This window comes from Rhea americana, unplaced genomic scaffold (assembly GCF_003343005.1).
Source record: "Rhea americana isolate MKP2758 unplaced genomic scaffold, rheAme1 scaffold_61, whole genome shotgun sequence".
Lineage (NCBI taxonomy): Eukaryota > Metazoa > Chordata > Aves > Rheiformes > Rheidae > Rhea > Rhea americana.
This window is the reverse complement of record NW_028186768.1, coordinates 4,494,172-4,515,124: the sequence shown is the minus strand read 5'-3', so window position 1 is coordinate 4,515,124 and position 20,953 is coordinate 4,494,172. Positions and strand designations below refer to the sequence as shown.

The 20,953-nt window shown below is 48.6% G+C and overlaps 1 protein-coding gene across 6 annotated transcripts in view; it reads right to left on the bottom strand.

Moving 5' to 3' along the window:
- Window positions 1–20,953, bottom strand: part of RGS3 (regulator of G protein signaling 3) — an 85,419-nt gene that overhangs the window by 37,296 nt on the left and 27,170 nt on the right. For all 6 annotated transcript variants that reach the window (XM_085320103.1, XM_085320099.1, XM_085320100.1 and 3 more), the window contains 5 exons: window positions 20,506–20,545; window positions 15,739–15,929; window positions 14,001–14,084; window positions 6,629–6,740; window positions 537–577 (listed from right to left, as the gene is read on the bottom strand). In XM_085320103.1, coding sequence (XP_085176229.1) covers window positions 537–577; window positions 6,629–6,740; window positions 14,001–14,084; window positions 15,739–15,929; window positions 20,506–20,545 — 468 coding nt within the window. The remainder of the gene's footprint in view (window positions 1–536; window positions 578–6,628; window positions 6,741–14,000; window positions 14,085–15,738; window positions 15,930–20,505; window positions 20,546–20,953) is intronic.

The window sequence follows — 20,953 nt, the reverse complement described above, 5'->3', positions numbered from 1 at the left end:
GTCTCCTTGGCTCCTTCATGACAAAAATGTAACTCTGCCAACATCTGAGTGATTGCAAATCTGTATAGAGCACTCAACCCTGCACCATCTGCAGGCATTTTTAGATCTGTGATTATTTCTTTTACACAGAGCTTCCTTATTCTACTTGTGGATTTTAAAATCTGAATACTTGCTGACAAGAAAAGCAAGGTGCCCTCAACAAAGTCAAGACAGTTCACCAAGAAATCTATCCCCGGTCTAAAGAACTCCAAGGTAAATTAAAGGTGAGAGGCAGCAAGGAAGTTCCACCTACTGCACATGTGGGAAAGGGGAAGAGTAACCAGGCATAGCCTCGCGAGTCACAGATTCCTCGTAACACCTCCTTACTACTATATTCCAGCTACAGCCATTGCAAAGGAAGTTAAAATCATTTGCATTTTATGCTCCTTTGAGTGTTTTGTGCTCCTTGCCCCAAGAAAAAGGAGCACAAAATCAAAGAATTGTTAGTACATGTTAAGATCCCACTAGAAAGTAATTCCAAAAACACCACTACTCACCTCTGCAAGGTAAAGGATGCAAAATTTCAGATCTTCTGAACCTATAAAGAAGAAAAATAGGATCAAAATTAAGCTACAACTGCATTTCTCCAAGCAGAGATACTGGCAGAGGAATTGGCTAAGAGACAACATTTAATGAATATTTATTGTTGTCATCCTACAGTACCAGGCTGTGATCTGGGAATGATGTATGCCACATCTGTAGGACTGACGTGGGGCTATGCACTGGGCAGGCTACGCTCACGTGATATCTTACATGGACTTACTGCACCATTAGGGATTTTGCTTTGGGTTCACCCTTTTGGAAAGGGGCTTGTTTCATTCCTGCCCACTGCAGGCTCCAGATCTGCGCACTACTTAGGACCAACCTGAGACAGAACCATGTGCAGGCTCTCCTGCCTGCCGCAGCATGTACAGCTCTGCTTCCTTCCTGAGGGATGCAGAGACCACTATGCCCAAATAGCCATCCCCGGCACTCATGTCTGATCTCTCAGTATCCTGCCCCTGCAGACAGTTAGCTCCCAGGAGAACTAGCTAGACTGGTCTAGATCTTAAGTCCTTGCTTATTCCCAGCTTTTGTCTCTGAACCCTTGTTAACATGATGCTAAGACAGAGCTWCTATCTGTCTCGGGCTCTCCATCAGTGCCAGTGGCTGGTGTCAGTGCCTCTCCAAGGACATGGAGCTGAACCAGRGGCACAGGTGAAATGCAGTGGATCAGGGAGCTTGAGAAACAAGTGCAGAACCAAAAAGCCAAAGACAGCCAGAAAAGCAGTAGCCCTCCACATCAGCCCACAACTTGCGCTTCCGCAATGCTACGAAGGGACATGGGGCTGGAGTCAATGCAATGACCAAAGCAGCAAGTCATGTCTCACAAAATCACCCAGTTCACGTCCCCCTTTCACTGCCAGTTGTCCCAGGGGTTGCACTAACTCCTGCTGCTTCACCAGGCTGGCTCCTGCAGGCTTACCCTTYCCCTGTTCCCCCCAAAAAAGGCTTCGCTGAGGATTATTCCTGGTCTTTGTGCCCTACAGGTGAGGCATGAATCTCTGAAGCTCTAAGGGAAGTCATCTCCGGGCACATATCAGCTTCACAGGTGGAGATGGAGCCACCAGAAGACAAGGCCACCTCAACTCTAAGAGGGGACATCCCACCTCCAAGAGCCAGTCGTGCACTCGCTGCCCTTCCCACCACTGTGCCTTGCACCAGCTTTGCCCTTGGTAGTGTGCAGCACTGCTAGGCTGCAGGCTTCACAAGCCTTTTAACAACATTACCGCTGCCGTGAGATCAGCTCTGCGGTCTGGGCACAGCCACAAATCCTATTGAAAGCAGTATCAGTGTAAGCTCTGCTTCATTTCAAAAGCCTGGGCTGTGCTAATGATGGAAACAGGCTCTGCACYGATAGAGGAAACACCCTGTTCCCAGAGGAAAAGCAATTCTCCCAATGGAGGCAGCAGCCCAGAGTTAAAGATAAGAGCTGTGACCCACTGCGAGACTCAGCTGGCCCCTGCATCCCTTCATGGAGATTACAAAATACACGAAGTGCAACAGCCTGGAGTTGTTTGCCGGACATCTCTTCCGGCCGCCCTTTGGGGGAATCACAGCCCTCGCTCTATCACTAGCGGCCCAGTGGGGCCCCGCAGGCTTTGGTTTTAAAGCACGTTGCAGCACAACAGCCTGCAGACATCATTATGGGGACACTGTGCCCAGTCCCAGCACTGGGCCACTTGAGCAGAGCTCTCGCGTAAGGCGCCCTTGTGTATTTTCATAAATCTCACTCTGCTTCATCCTGTGCAGTGAGCAGCACTGGGAAAGCAGCCTGGCCTACTGCTCACCAGCAGGCTCCAGCATTCCCCTCCTGACCTGCAGAGCCCATTCATCACTCTCCACAGCTCTGCTCACGCTCTCCTGACACCCTATTCCACAAATCCCAGCAGGACCTGCAGGTAGCAGTTGCCTAGCAAAGCTGAAGCCTCTGATCAGAGCCCCTTGGCCAGCACTTTTCACCCCAAAGGAGGGTTTGGGGAGGCAAGAGCTGAGCTTGCCACCAGCACACCACAAATCCACAGTTCCGTTTCTGCTGTTTCTCTTCCCTTCTCCTCAAAGGGACTCTCTGCTCCTCATTGCACCGAGGGAGCCGTGATGCGGGGAGCTCCTGCCCCTGCCCCCAGCAGGCTCACTGCCTGATAATCCACGGGGCTGAGCAGCACTGCCGCTACAGGACACAAAGCACGGAGCCAGCTGCTGGACTAGGAGCTGTTTAAAGCCTATTTTCCAGAGAGGAATGCCATCCCACCAACACACAGCAGGCAGCCCCGAGTCTGGAGCTCTGCTGTGATTCCTCACTGCTGGCAGCTGCAGGCGCTGGAGGAGAGCAGACCGTCTTTCCAGCAGCCYGGCACCAACCGACCAGGAACTGCCAGCGGGATCCCCTTCCTGGCAAGCAAGGAGAGGGAAGCCATCTCCACCGTGCTTCCTCAGTGCCACCTGCCAGCCTGTCGTATCGAGGTGGGCACAATTAGCTGCTTGGGAGATGCTCCAGCCAGGATCCCAACAGTGAAACAGAGGCTTTAACTCTTTGTAGATTCCTTATTTAAATAACTGCTGTCGGGGGGGTGCCCAGCTCCTCTCGCTGGAGGTGCCCAGCTCCTCTCGGAGCCGAGGGAAGGGCCGCAGGGACGGCAGTTGGCCGCCGGCGCCAGCCTGGGGCTCRCCTCCCCACTCGTCGCTACACGGGTCTGCTGTGACGGCTAAGCACGGTACTCCCAGGCAAATTCAGTGAAACACTGAAGGAAATAAGCAGGAGGAAATGCGGGAAAAAAAAATAAAAACACTCTTCAAGCTGCTTCAGTTTTTTTCTGACGCCTTGTGACAGGGGACAGATTTTTGCCAGTAACCTGAGCCGTTCCTGCCCCGGGGCTGGGCTGCTCCCCGGCTCAGGGAGGAACCCRCGAGGTTCGAGGTTCGTGGGGACACATTCCCCTCTTCCAGCCAAGCCCTGGAGGCTGCTCTCGCGCTCGCCTGCCCACGCGCAGGCAGGGCGGGCACCTACGTAGCTCCYGCTTTCTGCGTCGCCCTGGCTCTGCCCACCAACCCAGCCCAACCCAAAGCGAACGGCCGCTGCTTGCAGGGTTTGGGTGCTGAATGTCAGCCTTTGGGTCAAAAAGAAAGGAAAAGARGGAAGATGGTTCTGCTCCTTTCACAGCCCAGGGGAGAGCGGCAAGGCCCGTGGCATGCCYGGCAGGTGGAGAGCCCAGGAAGGGGCAGAAGGGCAGGGCGCAGACACCCTGCAGAGACGAGGGCTGCCTCCAGCACCCGAAGAGGAGAGCTCCGGGCAGAGGCCCCACAAATCACAGGCCTCCAGCAATCTTGGAGCTGTTTGCCATAGGAGAGGTTGGGTGAGGAAGCCAGGGACAGCAAAGCAGCATGCCATAGGAGAAATCCTTGTTTGCAGGATCCYCATCAGGATCCCAGCTAGGGACAAGGCTCATAGCTTGGCGGGGACCTCGTTCAGGCTGCTCAATGTAAGAGCTCTTTTCTGTCCCAAAGCAGAGCACATCCACCCCAGGAGCCCAGCAAGGCAGTGATCGGAGCATGGAAATTCCCACAGTATCTAGTGAGGAAACTAGCCCAGTTCCACTGGAAACGTTGGCTGGTGTGGTGCTCATCAGCCACACTCAGCTTCTAAAGCAGGAAGACGGAGCATTGTAAAGCAGATTATACTGATTTGCTTTTGCACAGTGCAGCAAGCGGCAGAAACAGGAAACATCACAATGGTCTTCAGTGTACCGGAGATGTCTCAATTGTTATACTCAGCAATACGCCTGTTCCTATTAATGTGCCATTCAGTTATTTAGGAGACCAACAGAAAATCCCTGCCAAAAAAAAAAAAAAAGGACAGGCATCTTTTTGCTCGTTCTCCCCAGTTCTGAAGCACAAATCCAGAGGGCGAGTGCCTGAAAGGCGAGGGTGCTGGATTCTCAGCGAGGCAGAGCATACGTGGGCAGGCTCCGTGCTGCAGAGACAAACATCCCCTTCGGAGAAGCTTGATAAACTATTCCAGATGTGATCTAGCCAAGTTATTATGGCAACAAGAAAATAAATGGGACACAACCGCTCACGACATCCAACTGCCCTGCCTGAGCTTAGGAGGCACACTCTAGCACCAAGCTGCCGATAGACCTTTGTGCATGGAGCCGGCGTTGCACCACCAGGACAAGCCCCAGGAAAGCTCATTTCTTCAAGCAGGCAAACAAGAGCAGGATTACACAGCTGCCTTTGAGAGCAGCCAAGAGTCACACGCATTTACCCAGACTCAAGTGCTCCAGGACTAGACACTACTCAATGAGCACTTCAGTGAGGAACAGTTTTTTTGCACACCTTTGAGAATAAGCCGCGCTCAGAACAAGCTCAGCAAACTCCCACAAAGCTTCACTGGCTTTTCTAAACAGCTTGCACTCTCTGTCACCTCTTCTCCCTGATCAAGTTTCTGCCCCCACCAAACAGACCAGTGAATGAATGTGGGAGCAGAAACATTGTTGGAAACATGCAGTACCAACTGAGGAGCAACCCACAGTGTCCAGGTGCCCRAGCGCAGCACTGCAGATACCCAGCYCTGCAGCTCACAACGATGTGGGGCACATGGAGAGCTGCAGCTTGTGTRCAGAGCTTCCAGCTCCACTCAAAGAGCATCACAGTCTCCCTCTGAACATGTCACAAAGAGGAAAYGACAAAATTAATCTAGTAAATCGCCCCTTTTGGAGAATCAGCCCAGCTCTGGAATAAGCCCTCTTGGTGGGAAGCACAGGTTGAAGACCACAGGACTGTCCCCTTCACAGAGGCATCAATAACAACAGAGTAATTCTGGCTGGAAGGGGACTCTGGAGGTCTTTAGCCCAATCCCCTGCCCAAAGCATGTCTAATCAGATCGGGGCGCCCAGGCCTGTGTCCAGTCAAGTCTTGAACACCTCTAAGGATGGAAATCCCACAATTCTCTCCAGGATTCAATCACCCTCATGGAAAAAAAATGGTTTGGCTTATATCTAAACAGAATTTCTCACATACGACCCTGTTCCAGCAATACTTGATGTGTGTGGTCAAGGAGAAGGCAGGGCCACAGCCCCTTGCTAATGCTGTCAAGCAAACGTACACACACACAAAAAAAAAAAAAAAAAAAAAAAAAAAAAAAGCATGTAGCCAGACTGACTGCACCAAGGAAGGAACAAAGCGGGACTGCGCCGGGGCCAGGAAGTGCCTCCACACTAAGAAATAGGATGCGATGGAACAATTCTTTCACTCCTCTCTTGACTGAGTAGCAAAGAGCATCTTTCACATCACTTCAGCATTGCAACATGAAATAACTGATTTCAAGCCATTCCCTCTACCCTTTAACCACTCCCTGCGCCTTCAGCTGGACATGAAGGTGCCTCSACAGCAAACTGAGTATGAGCGAGCACAAAGCCTCCCCCTCCCCCGGCTTGCATTTGCTCTTTCCTCAGAGACAGGGTATGTATGGGGGAGGGACACTAGCAAKGAGGAAAACCGTGGGTGGCTGAAGAGGGAAGTACGATAAGCAAAGGTCAGTAGGGCTTGGCCTGACTCTCCTGGAGACAGCCTCTCAGCTCTCTCGAGGCACCACAGGGGAAACCTCAAAACTTCACTTCCCTTTTCACCCTCAGCTAGTTCTCACTGTAAGCAATACAGCACTGACAGGCTAGGGTAAAGGGAACAGCCCAGCACATCAAGACCCTTAGAAATGTCTGCCCCAAATCTCTCAGAAAGTCCCTGTTCCACCCATGGGAACGGCATTCTGGAAAGTCCTGGGAGCTGGTGGTACCTGAACATCTCTGAGGTCTCCTAGGAGATGGAGCTCCCTGCGACCAGCTGAATGCAAGGATGGCCCGGCACCCTGAGGAGGGAGATCTAGCAGCATGAGTCAAGCAGCACTGCCGCATACTGGAAGCGACAGGTTGCTGGGGTGCTGTGCAGGCTACTTCTGCTGCCCCTTTGCTGGCTAGAAACCTGTTTACAGACAGCAGCCCAGAAAACATCCCAGAAAACATCCCAGAAGTCTCCAACTGCTGCAAACACTCACCCTCCTGAAGCTTGAYGCTCTGCAGGTAGAGAGGGTTCCTCAGCACATTGCAGCGCCCTGGTTCGTCCTCCTTTGTGAAGAGCAGCAAGTCGGAGTAGACAAAAAGGGTCACCTGGAGGGCACAACACCAGGAAAGGAGAAGCTATATGAAACGTATCTTCTGGCACAGAGGCAGCGTTCTCCGAAAGTCCTCTGCCCCAAGGAGATGCAGCAGCCATGAGAGGCAGCCCAGACACCCTGTCCTAAGGGGGTTACGGGGCTGCACTGCCACGAGCTACGCTGCTCACTGCAAGCTGCAGACAAGGCTCCCACCAGATCGTCATTGGCGCTTGGCAGCTGCCTAATGAGGCTTGTGAAGTCCCGTGATAGGAGGGATAAACCTGCCCGACAGTGTAACGACGTGCACGCACAAACTCCCGGCTCGCTCGTGTCACTTCCCATTTACATAAGTTATAAATCAGAGGAGCAGGAGGAGTGAATGAGTTGGTGACTAAACCTAACACGGTGGAAGTTGCAGCCTAAAAGCAACAGTAATCGCCCCGCACAGGCTCCMTAAGGAGCTTCTTACTGTTTTCAGTCTTCACACATACTGTTTCGCTCCCCTTTAGTGAGTAAGTTTGGCTTTTCCCCAAAAAAACAAAACAAAAAAAACCCCAAAAAGTGGGCAGCTGTAGGAGCAAACTTTATACCTTTAAACCACTTTCATGGCTGGAAAGCAAATACTAAACTGAGTGTCTTGCCCAGCTCTGTGCTTGAACAGTGACTCAAGTGTCCTAGAAGCTGGGAGAGGAGTTACTCTGGAGCAGTGGCATTTGCTCCCAGCTCAAGAGGCAGATTTTGTTCTCTTTCTGCCTCTTGACTGCAGTCTCTGGTACAATCACTACAGATTATTATAGTTCTTAAAATACGAAGAATTAGCTCCTCCACTTTACTGAAGATCCTTGACTGAGAAGCTCGTGGCTGAGTTCTGAGCCTGTCCTGTTCTCAGGCAGCAGTTGGGGGCAGACAGCAACCCCAGGCTTAGAAGATCCCAGGAAACMACCACAATATGTCAGCACTCTGGGCCTTCTGCAGAACGTCCAAACACGCACTGTTCCAAGCACATGACACATCATGGGAGCTCATGGCTGCTTTTAACTTTGAATCCCTTCCACACTYCCAAACAGATTTAGTTCAGTTGGTTGGAGCATGGTGCTGATAATGCCAAGGTCATGGGTTTGATCCCTGTACGGGCCACTTGTTTGGGGCTGGACTAGATGATCTCCAGAGGTCCTTTCCAACCTTACCAATTCTATGAGTCTATGAAACACCTCCCAGAGCAAAGTGGAAGAGGCTGCTGTCACCAGGAGCTGCCACTGTACAACGCTGAGCAACAATGATGAAGGTTTCATGGCCAACTCGTAGCAACTCATTCTCAAAAGCAGAAAATAACCCAGTATCCCAGGGACTTGGGTAGCTGGACCGCTGCCACCGTCACCACCAAGTTGCCCTCTGAAAGGTGACTTTGCTCAGGACAGGGACTGAGTCATTGTTTATGGGGACGCACTGCCRGTACAATTTGTCTCTGTGCCCAGCGGCTGATGGGCACGTGTCAGAAGACAGACAAGTTGGGGGACAGTTTATCACACAGGACTGAGTCTCACATCGGGGAGCAGCATCTGGCTTTGAAGCCAAAAATCAGCCCTTTGCCACAAGATTGCTCCTTGCTGTGCTAATTTATTTTTGCGGGATTCTTAATAAGCACAAAGCTACAAGCATAACTTTAGTAGGCAATTAAACCAGGGAGTGTCTGCTTCTCTCTGTATTATTTGGAAAATCCCTTCCCCTGCACTCAATATACTGTTGGCCAAGTGCCCACATTCACCCTCTTCTATACTTTTGACCTTGTTATCAAGGCAAGGAATAACAAAACACAAACTGCACTACAAACTTTCTCCCATGCCTGTCTTGTTCCAAGAGGCTTCCTTTTTCGGACACATCTGGTCCCATTCCAGTTCCCTCAGCCTCAAAGAGATGTTCAGGGATTTTAAGAGCAAATCAATGGAGCAGAGGAGATTAAAAGCATGACCAGCAAGCGACAAGAGTGGAAACGGAGAAAAGAAAATGCAGAAAGCAGCTGCTTATTCCTCCGGCCACACCAGCACCGTGAGACCAGGGCTCTAGTGGGCCCTGCTTGTGGAGGTGGGGATGGGACCTGCCCCGGGGCTGCCAGGGCCAGGGCTGCTCTGCCTGTGCCTGGAGAGCTGAGCACAGGAAACTCAAATCATGGAAGACCCTAAGGCAGATATAATGGGAGCAGATATAATGGGAGGGGAGAGCTAGCACGAGTGACTGGAGCTCAGCTGAGGGCTGCCAGCACACCACTGGCGAGCTGGAAAACGTCTCCAATAACCATTTSCAAGATCCAATGTCTACCAAGAAAAAACACAGGAAAGAGCAAAAACAAAATAGAGCATCTGGATTCATCCAGGATACAGAATCCACCAAAGACCTTCCTGGGAGATTGCAAAGTATCTTTGTATTTCCCATAACTAATTTGTATTTCCCAGAACTAATTTCACACCCCAAAAGGAGAAAGCAAGCAAATGGCAAGATGAATGGACTYTTCTGAAGACAGAGGTAGGCACGGCTCTGCTTCTGTTACAGAGCTCCAACACAGAAGGAGGAAGTAAATAATCATGTCCTGTAAAGCAGTATATGCTAACAAAAATATTATGAAATGGTGGCTTGAAATTCAACATTGCAACCAAAGTACCTTCACCCATGGGCTTAAGAACAGTTAACTTTCCCCTACACCCCTCCTCTTCCGCCCATCTTTGCACATGGACAGCCACCACCACTGGTGTTACATCAGGGTGGGGTTTGCATGTTATAGCTGCAACAGTGCAGCACCGGAGTTGCCAACACGATGGGTCTCTGCAAATCCAGCCCACTTGTCCCAGGCAAGAAAAGGCTGAGCCAGTGGCTGTTTTCTGATAGCCCTCTCCCTTTCTTTAGCAATAGTTTCACAGTCATGCTCAGCAAAACAGAAAGAATGGAGGAAATAAAGAGAAGCAGAGATCTATTAGTCCTGAAGAGTTATGAGAAAAGAGAACCTAAACTTTTTAAGCCAACAAGACCTAAAATGACCTGGCCACAATGGAGTTTCCCTAGTACTGAAGGGCTGTGACTTCTTTTCATCCGCCTCGAGCTCAGTGCCACTGCAGCCTTCTCTGCTTCCTGAACGGAGGCTCTGTTTGGGTCTTTTATGCTAAATCATGCAGATGGCAAAAGGGAACATCCTGATGATCCCCTGCATTGCTGGCCAGACAATGCTGTCCACAGCCAGCTACAGCAAGTCCAGTGGCATAGTGGAGACCTCTTAGCCAAGTATCCTCCCTAGGGCTGAACCACACATTTTATATCAATTTACCAATACAGGATTCTATATCAACAGAAAGGATTTGCTGCAAACCCAAGAGGAATTCAAGTTACACCAGTATGAGGGTTTTATCTGCAGAGTTCATGAGTCCTCAACCACTGGACTGAGCTAAATGGATGAAACTTTCTTACTCTTCCTCTATAACCCAGATTTTCCAAATCTTCAGTTATTCTTTTAACTCTCTTGGGAGCCCATCCAAATTTTCAGTATCCAATATGAAGCAGACATCACTACTGGACTCATCAGACTGACGCTGATCTAGCTCCCCATATAGAGGGTGATAACACCCAGTTGCTTCTATTTGGTACTCCCCTGATCATGTGCTTCAAAGTGTTATTAGCTTTCTTAGCTACAGCTGTTCACCAGCAGTTATTCACTTAGTTCTCACTGACACCGCAAGAATATGAGCACATGATCAAACGTTATCAAGTTTCCACAGCTTATTATCTCAACACCAAGCAGCTGAGCCCTGTTCTAACAGGAAAAGCGGTCTACACTTTGGCAGGTACACCAGGCAGGGTCCTTAGGTGACRGCGACTAAATTCCTAGGCCTAGCACATGATGAAGGCTTCAGCTGTCAACCTTCTGCCTCACCATGGCTTATTAGAATCAAGTATTTTACTGTATTGAACGTTTGGGGAGAGCAGGCACCGCAGGCCTCGAGGGCTCTGCAGCACACACCTCCGCTCACACGCTGGCAAGAGTAGCAGCTTTGCAGCAGGGGGAACAGGAGTATGGTGCCACCTAATTTAAAAGTGAAGGAGAGAAGGGCATAAAGAGACAGAAAAGGACAAAGTAAGAGGAACTACTGTGGAGGAGAGAGGAGGAAAGTGGAGGTTTCTACTACATGAGAGCAAATAGAAGTGTCTAAAAAAGACTGAGAACAGGATCCTGAAACATCTATGCCATGGAGTAAGGTTTTGATCAACTCACTGTGCTTGCCAAATCCAGATACCCCACTGAAACAAGGAGCTGTCAACCCCCTCATCCCAGGCCAGTAGTGCTAGGATCTTGTAGAGCAGCACTTCCAATGAGAGAGAAGCCTGCTGCCCTGCAGAGAAGGGCATAAAACTTGGGCGTGCCAGGCCCTGTCCTCCAGGCTCCTTGCAAGTCTGGGGCCTCTCAAGGATCAACAGAGGATCATCCTGAACTGCAGACTCTGCTGGGATGGCAGAGAAGAAAGCAGAGAAGAGGCTGAACACTGCTCATGTCATAGAAGTACCTCTAGGTGCTGGAAAGTTGCCTCCAGGTACATTAGAGACGAACAGAAAAAGGCAAAAATCATGTTCAAGATCTTATACATAATGGCCTGCATCACGCTCATTCCTTTGGCACTCCACAGGCTGGAGGGATTTCAGAGGGCCATAAAAGCGGGAATTGCAACAAAGTCTAGACAGGATGTGATTAAGGCCTGAATGAGGATTGCCCCAGAGGTAAGGTCAGGGAAAGGACAGATCCTGGCAAGCCTCCAGAGACAGATAGGTTCACTCCTTCAGGAGATGGGAGAGTTTGTTCAAAGACATGGATGCAGTGTCTGACCTGAAAATTGCCAAGGAGAAAAGATTCTAGTTTTTTTAAAAATGAAATAGGATCTCCATTTCCAGGCACTTGCACCTAAGATCTCCTCTCCTGAGTAACTCAACCAAAGATGAATAACAACCAGAAAGCAGTCTTGCAAACCACAGGGGTAGTGGTCCAGTATGAGAGGTGGGATGAAAGGAGCAGTGAGAAAATATGGGAAGCCACACAGAGCAAGGAAGAAAGGACTCAGCAGAAACAAGGAAGAAAGGACTCATCAGAAAGAGCCTCTGTGCAGGAAGCAGCAGCACTGAGCTCAAGTCAGATGAAAAAGAAGTCACAGTCCTTCAGTACTAGGGAAACTCCATTGTGGCCAGGTCATTTTAGGTCTTGTTGGCTTAAAAAGTTTAGGTTCCCTTTTCTCATAACTCTTCAGGACTAAAGCAGACACCCTTGCTCCCCAAGATATGGGAGTTTTCTGGCTTTCCAAAGAGACATACATTGGTTTTTTGAAGCTGTCAAAGTTCCACCACGATGCTGTAAGTGATTCACCGCAGACATAAAAAGGCCATGCCACAGAACATGGATGATGACCCAGTATCGTTAGATACAATCATTTGCTCCCAGTAATGCTGGGCTCAGCACCACCCCCGGGTGCATATTGAGGGAAAGGCTCCTATCTTGCAAAGCAGATGCTGCTACATGCTCATTCCCATTCACTGCTTCTATTTTCCATTATGCTCAGCCACAACTTCTTGCCTTGCCCCTCTGCCAGGCTTACATGGATACCATGGCATCAAGCCACCATCCTTCTCAAATCCTGTCTCGTGTTGCTGGCCAGTGTACACTTTTTTTTTCCTTTTCCAGGTGATAATTCGAATGTGGAAATTTTCTTCCAGTCTCATGCTCATCCTCAGGGCATCATAASCTAATAGAGATTCCTTTCCCCGCCATGTCCTTGTTCTGATTCTGTCTACATCTATGTCTCCAAAATGGCTAATACGGCCATTTGGTGACAGAGCAGCACACCTCTTCCAGACATGCTTACACTGAGACACTCCATCTAAATATGAATACTTCTATATACACACATGTTCCACCCTGGATTAAAATCACATTAAAGTTATTCACAGTTATTTCCCATTTGGCTGGACTCTGCTCTGAGTCTGACCTGACGGCAAGTAACTCCAAGCAACCCAGCGAAAGYATCCTGACTTCAGCTTGGCCACCTTATTTTCAAGCCATCACAGCACAGCTGCGCTACACAGTTATGTGCTTATTTGATTTTTCATTCACAGAGGTGCCTAGAAGACCCGGAACAGTGTAGAACAGCAGGACAGACAGGGGAAGAGTTTTATTTACAGATCAGGGACAAGTTTCCAAACAGATGATGAATTTTTCATGTACTTTTGTGGGGAAAAAATAGCATATGAAATCATAAAGAGGGATGAAGTACATGTTGAAAAACAGAGAGAGAGACAAGTCATTTAACACAATACAGTCTTAGACTGTTTTGTGCCACTGGTGAGCAATACCGTGCATTTCAGGGATTCTGCTGTCAGAAGGTGTTACACAGAAACTAAGTTTAGTCAAGTTAAAATTCCTCTGTGGTTTTATGAAGATGATACATCATTCTGTTCAACAAAACTCAAAAGGAAATTATTCTGTATAGCAGCGAGATTCACTGACAATGCCCCGAAAGAAACTGCAGTTTCCTGCTATGCTGGCGAGCAATGTATGCGTGGGCTCTCCTGGATTCCCAGGATGCTGTTCATAGAGCCACTTCCTCCACCCCAAACTCCAACGTTTTGCAGACTTTATAGTTGAATCCAACTGAAGCCAACGGAAAATGTAGCCAACTTTTCCAAACTTCTCCAGTTTTGATGTTGAGAAATGAGACATACACATGTTCAGCATGTAGCCAAAGCTAAGCTGTTTCCCCAGACTTTAATAGCCCCCCCCAATAGTACTGCAGCAAAATGTTAAAGTAACAAAAAGGAGACACTTTTGGACCGGAAACATGATCTCTTTCAGGAGCTAAACTTCTAGAAAGCTCTGTAGCAAGTTCTGTGTCTAGGTCTCTGAATTTGCCCRAAAGACCCTTAAGCTTCCTCCTTCCCTGCCTCCTCATCCCAGCACTGAGCCAGGAGATCTGCAGGAGGTCTCAGCTGCTAGGCTGTGCCTGGTACGTATTTGCCACGCGCAGCCACTTCTTTGTGAGCATAAAGGAGATGAGAAAAAGAGTTGACTTCTAGCAGAGAAGAGTTTTGGCATTTAGTTTATCCCACARTACACTAGCTAGAAGTTTTTCCTGAATGTCTCATTAATGAAGATACTGCAAAGTAAAACATTCCACTTCTCAACATAATATTTGAGCCTGCAGTAAAGTGTATTTGGAAAGTATCAGCTCAAACAGCGTGGAAAGAGCCTTACCTGTATAGTCTTGCTTCTGCTCTCATGAAGGAGCAGCTCCTCTGACAGAAGCAGAGTCCGGGCTGGGTTGCAAAGATCTAGGGGCTAAATTTGAAGGAAGAAAAAAGGAAACAAAGAGTCAAACCTTCCACTGGAAGTGTGGTTTGCCAGCAAAACTTTCCGCCCACCCAACCCACTCTGTCTTYACTTTAAGTTGTAAATCACTCCGAGAGAAGCAGTCAAAAGCCACCCCATGCTGCACTCAAAAGGACAGAAAGTTTGCAATCCAGTTTTGTGATAAACACAAAACCTTGCACTTAACACCTACAACACCTACGTCAGACTCAACTATAAAAAGACAATCAGCTGCTTGCACTTCTTTGTACGTTAACTGTTCTACAAAGCGTGGGCTTGGCTATGTCTGCTTTTTAGCAGGAAACCCAACCACAGCAGCAGCACATTAGATTCTCACCTAACTTCAGAAAAGAATATCTGAGCTACATGATTTTATGAATTACTCTCTCCRGGATTTTAGGAAGGCTGCCCTTTTCTCATGCCACACTGCACCCTTAGCACCTTCAGCTCATCTCAATTTAGCATGGAAGAACTGGACAGGTATCAGCTGCCCTAACTGCTGAACAAGCCTGGATGATCCTCCTGAGCAGCATGTCCAATGGGCAGGGGTGAAGGTACAGGTTCCTTGGACAGGAATCCTTGCAGTATGAAACAGTGCAAAGGAGAAAAAGCAGCTCCTGAAGTGGCAGACCGCTCAGACTCAAYCTGAGACACAAGCTTTAGAAAGAGTCAAAGGGCCAGTTGTGTTCCTACTAAAATACAAACCATGCACGCAGCCATGTTTGGTGAATGCACTGATGTTAACCTGAGTGGCCAYCTCTCATGCCATCAGGGAAGACTGAGATGAGCACAAGCCTGCCTCTCAGAACAGGCCCAGGTGCACATTTGCCCCGGAGGAGTTCACTAAGGTCCAAGTGAAAGATAACACAGATCACAGGTTTGGGCTCAAAGGAAATCTGAGTCTGAGCTGACATGAGAGTATCATTGCTGMTAACAGAAGGTGGATGGTTTCCCACAGCCTCAGAGGCTTCTACATTGATTAATATATTCATCAATGTACTTAAATGTACAGGATCACATTAGACTTCTGAGGTTCTGGTCATATAAAGAACAAAATGAGACACAGAGGTAGTTAGGACAACCTACCACATCAAATTCAGGGCTGAATTTCAGAGACAATCACTTATAAAATTGGGGAGTGAGAATATCTTGCCAAGCTACTACTGCTCTGGATCCCAGTCAGCAATTTTGGCACYGGCCAGCAGCAAGTCTATAAAACCCTTGTTCACACACTAAGATTAATGGCACTCAGAATTCCCAGGAAGAAACTACATTAATCCTCAACCATGCAAAGCTGACTGCTGAAACCCAATGGCTGAGATACCTTCTCCTGGTCCAAGCAGCCAAGGGCCAGATTTTGAAAGCTAAAAGAAGAAAGTCCAACAGAACATCACTATGGCAGGATATCATTTTCTTAGAGAAAGTACCCATGCACTAAGTATAGCCWGCCCCAGAGAAGAGAGCTGAAAATGATGGGCAATCCATGCGTTCGTGGTATATCCTGGTGGGGAATAGATRCATTTTGCGTGACAGCATGGACCTACCTACGGCAGCAAGCTCTGGTACAAGCTGCTGTACTGGGCACCATTTGCACCCTTAACATCTCAGTTCCAGATGTGCTCACCTGTACGAAGACGGGGAACACCAGCACTTTGGGAGCCAGCGTCACATACGTGCCATAGCTGGAGTGTGGGATGTGTGGCCGCACAATAGTACAGTTCTGGTAGTTCCCGTAGTTCTTCATTGTCTGCACAGTCTTCATCAGCCTGGATTTTCTCCCAGACCCCATGTGTGATTTCCCTTTACACATGTTTCCTGGACCAACAAAGGAAGCAGAAAGAAACACAGAGTCAGAGCAGAGCTCCCACAGAGTTGCTGCATGCTGTCAGCTCTGCTCCTGCTAGCACAGGCTGGAGGAAGGCACACAAAGCCTAAGGGGAGTAACTGGAACTGAGAGCTGTGAGGGTATTCGTCACTCTATTGTCAAAGTTTCCAGGGATTAATGAAATAACGGCACTCTGACTTCATTTTCCCAAATACAAAATGAGATGTCCCGGGAGCTTTCTGCACAATCAAGCACACGTTCCTCTATTTTGGGCATGTGTTGCCTTCTGTACAGTATATGAATACAGTACCTCAGAGAAAGAGATGTGGTACTATTACATGCACACCCTTATGCAAGGCCCAGGGGGAAAAAAATGAAAGAAAGAAATACASAACAGCCCTAAACATGACCTGAAACAACCATTCTTGAATCACATCTTGCACCAAGGTGGTTTCCACCATCAGGGAAATACCTGCCTGTGTTACTGAACTATGAACCTTCCCTCACCAGTGGGGAGAAAAACACCTATTAAAGAGCAGGGAGCAGGGGAAATATTGAAAGAAGTCTTGCCTGCTCCAGAATGGATTTACCCATTCCAGGTACGGGGGTTAGCAAAGTACAAGAATTACACATCCTGGGGAGGAAATTTTGCTTTTTAATCATAGCTTTCAGAAGATACTGAGATTGGAGATGTCAGAGAAAGGGGCAGAGGTAATAAATAAAGTCATAAACATGGTAGCAATCCATGCCTTCCCAGATTGCTCCCAGGGATGTGATGGTTACRCAGATGTGGGGGTGTATTTATAAAGGATGAGCTCATTTTGCCTAAGGCTGCCACATGACYACTGATTTTCAGCATTATATTTCACTGCTGGAGAAAGTCTGAGCAGCCTGTCTTTTTGTTCTGCCTCACTTCCTAGCCAAAAGCCATTATCCTTACTCAAAAGTGGGATTACGCAGCAGCCTTCCTTTGTGGCCTGCTGCCTCAGCTGGTCGAGCAAAGCTACGASGTTTCCCAGCAAGCCAACTCCCGCATGTGTGGCTGCTCCAAGCCTGCTGATCTACATTGCTCCCAGATCAGGTGGCAGACATCAGGTGGTGGGTCAGACTAGACCCAGAATCTCTGACTTGCTTTTAATCACAGGATTACCAGGAGTTATTGATAGCTATCAACAACGCTGCCTACTCCCCCCATGAGAGACGAATGCAGGGACTAATGCAACCAAATAGTTTGGTGAGCAATCTGTTGGAGGCAGCAAACSCTGGTGCTAAGGACAGCTTTAAACACAGCCTGCTACCCAGGGCCATCCCATGAGAGCAAAGCCAGGCTGAGACCAACACACARGAGCAGAGCCAGAAACGAGCTGCCAGGATGCTGCCCGCTGTGCTGCTCTGCTCTCAGATGTCCTAGTCCAGCAAGGTTGTCAAGCGGGGAGCAGTTGTGAARTATTCCCTATTATTAACATAAGCTCCATTAGGCCCAAGGGCCTTGGCCTTCTCTAGTGACCAATTCTGGCCATCCCCGATTGTAACAGCTGAACTCAAACAAGAACGGCCTCAGAGAAGGGTTGGTAGGCTAGCACAGGGCCTAGGAGACCAGAAGAGCATGGCTCACGGAGTCTTGTACAGCAAAGGCTGGGGAAGAATACACGCACTGCATACCTGAGACACARCTTCAGGGGAAGAGGAGGAGCTATTGAAGCTAACACACCCTAGGAAGTCTCACGGTGATATGGGAGTACTAAAAGATGCGAGACAGATAAATGGACTCTAGGTCCATGACACAGACCTCCCATCRGAGCAACAGTAGGACCTGCCATGCTGGAGGCAGAAGATGGGACAGCTTTAGGGTCTCCAAGAGTCCTCCACGCCCAGACCACAGGCTGCTGGGCACTAGTAACCAGTACTCATTCCTGAAATCTGTGAGCAACACAACTCCAAAGGGAGCTGAACGCTTCTCTAAGCAAAAATCTACACCTTTTTCAGGAAGGCTCCAATTGGTGGGGGAGGGGGAAATCAAGCTTATCGTCTTATCATGACTCTCCCTCTCAAAGCTGATGAGCCAAATCAGCTCAGYTCCAGCAGGCAGACCTCTCCAAGGCCCATCACTTGGATTTTAATACATCCAAGTGAGAAGCTGGGTATTAGCCCAGGACCCTCACCAGCAGGAGGGTCTCAGCAAGACCCTCCTGCAGCATCTCTGCTAGAGGGGTGTCCCAGCAAAGATCCCTGAGCATCCCGTCTTCCCAGCCACCCACCCAGCCCCGGGCCTCTCTGCTCMTACTACAGCAGTTCCCAGCACGGTGGCTTCTGCCATTGCACCACAACGGATATCCATAACCTTCCTGAGCAGAAATGGGCCAAAACACTTCTGAATGTGGCTCACAGCAGATAGGGTCTGGTCCAAAGCAAATACATGAACCTACCAAACATTACATACTTCATTAAGTATTAGGAAGTAGCATGTTTACTTTCAGATAAATGCTAGCAGAGCCAGATCGTGCTGCATTGGCAATCTGGACCCACTGTTTACTGTTTGCTTTTACATCGTGCCCGGGGCGGGGGGGGGGCCTCGTGACCTAATAGGTTGTTTCCACCTCTAAGTGCAATAATCATGACATTTTCTCTTTTCCTTTTCTCGTGGTTGCACTGCCAGATAAAAATCAAAGCACAAGGAACAGCTCAACATAGGACAGATACAATCTGTCTGGGCAGCTCAGGATTTACTTCTTCTCTTATCCTTAAATCACCTCATTTCATTTGAAAAATTCATCACCTGCACAAGCCCCATTTTCCATGCTCTGGTGCAGAAATGCAACTAGGCTGCCTGAAGCTTCAGTCCGTGCCACAATGTGACCGGTGGCTAGCTCTGTACTGCTTTGTTTAATCACTGRTCACGTTAACTACCATCTTCTTCTCTCTGAAGACTTAATGTTAAATAAATTTAAAGTAATCATTACAAAATTGCTATGGRAAGAAGCCTGAGTCTTTCAAATTCCACCCTGCTCTAAAAAGAAGCCCCTGTGGCTCAGTCCATCTTTTCACAGGATCTGCAAACAGCAGGAAAGAGTTGCAATTATCCATGGTACATAACATCCCCTGCATTTCAGCTAAGGAAAAACCTTTTGGCTACAGAGCTCAAGTGCTGGGAGACTCGAAGCCACTGGGGCCTTTGACCCACGCTGCTTGCTCTGCTGGTGTCTCCACCACAGCTTTGTCAGACCCACACTTTGCCTCCTATGGGCACCATCCCACCATGACAGACAGTGCACAATAGTCTAGSTGGAAGCATTGGTCTGATAGCTGTGCCCACACCAGGAGAGACGACTGAGTCAAAGACATTCCTTGGACATCACACCTGGGAGCTCAGCTCTGCTACAGAAACATAGCTCAACGTACGATCATCCAAACAGACCASAGCAAAACTCTCCTGCTGCTTCCCAGAGCTCTCAAATTAATACCAGACAAGAGGGGTTTCTGCATGAGGCTGGGTGTGCCAAAAACTGCAATTTTTTTTAGCAAGTTTAAAAGGGTTTGGGGTGGGTTCTGTCCCTGGTTTTCCACACCAAGTGACAGTTGCCTGTTGATACCCAGCTTAGGGAGAACTCATCTTAGCCTCTGCTCCCACCTCCCAGCCCAGGATTCATGCAGTCCCAGCACAGATGCACACTTCACCCCACTCTTCCTGCAAGTCCATTCTCAGAGAAGACCCAGCAGATCTGCTGCAGAAGGTGAGTATATGCTTCAAAGGGATTTCAAGGAGACCTGATCTGGGGACTGCCAAAGATGTTCCAGCAGCTCAAGAAAATGAGGCTTCCCCAGACCCAGCACTACAATCTGCACTACTGTTTGTACAGATYGGATTCATGGCCATCCTCACTCCTTTAGTAACAAAAGGCACCTCAAAGCAAAGGACCACAATATTAGCACTCTCAGCACCACACAATGCATATGAAGGGAAACATGTCACAGCCAGGCCCATGCACACATCCAGGGAACTGCCTCAGCAACCATATTTAGTGTGACTAGTCTTCAATCTCAGAGCACTTTGCAAGAGAGGATAAGCATTACCTACCTTGAACAGAAGGTGAAGCAAGGCCCCTGCACAAAGACATGTGTCAGGATCCAACCAGGAYTCAAAGAACACTTCATCTCATTAGCACCACCAGTGCTATTCCAGAAGTGATTTTCTTGCACAGAACAGAGTAATCCAATGACCCCCACTCTTCCTCTCACAAACTTCACTAATGCTTTTGTCACACCCCTGACAGAATGCCCAAGCCACTAGCCTCCCTTCTTCAGCCACTCCATGAACTCTAGAAACCTTCAGCAGCTCTGATCTCTTAYGAGCTTGGTTGTAAGGTTCTTGCTTTTTATGTTTGACCCAAAGAGTAGGAAGATATTATTGCCAAGAGCCCTAGCTCCTGTCACTATCCTGAGAGTCTGAGCGACCRCTGCTGCATTGCCAAGTAAGATTACAGAGCAAGGATTCCCTAGCACCAGAAAACCTGGCTCCCAGCTCTGCTGCGTGGTCAGCCCAGCTTTTTCAGCACATCAGCAACTTACCCGCAGTAGTGTTGTTCTCTTGATAGACAGGCCTCAGCAGCTGTAAGAGATAACCCGCAAAGGACACAGTCATCATAAGCAGGCTCTGGATAGACTTTAAAACAACAGTAATTTTCAGCATGTCAAACCAAGCAAACCCAAAGCACTACAGAGAGAGGTGAAAGCTATTTTTGCCCAGTTACCAGCAGAAAATGAGAGCAGTGGCTTGCGCTGTGGCCTATGCACTGGAAACACTTCCCATAGCCTTATCTCGAGTAATCTCTAGGAATAGGCAGCAGGTCATTCTCAGCTCTATAGTCCCAGTGATAACTGCTTTGGGAATACAATAAAAGGTCCTCCTGGGGGACGCAGCTCTGGCTTGGAAGCATGGCATGTGCTCTATACAACGTACAGAGATAGTGCTTGGTAAGACTGAAGCACGGGCTARGAGAGGACCCAGCAAGCACAG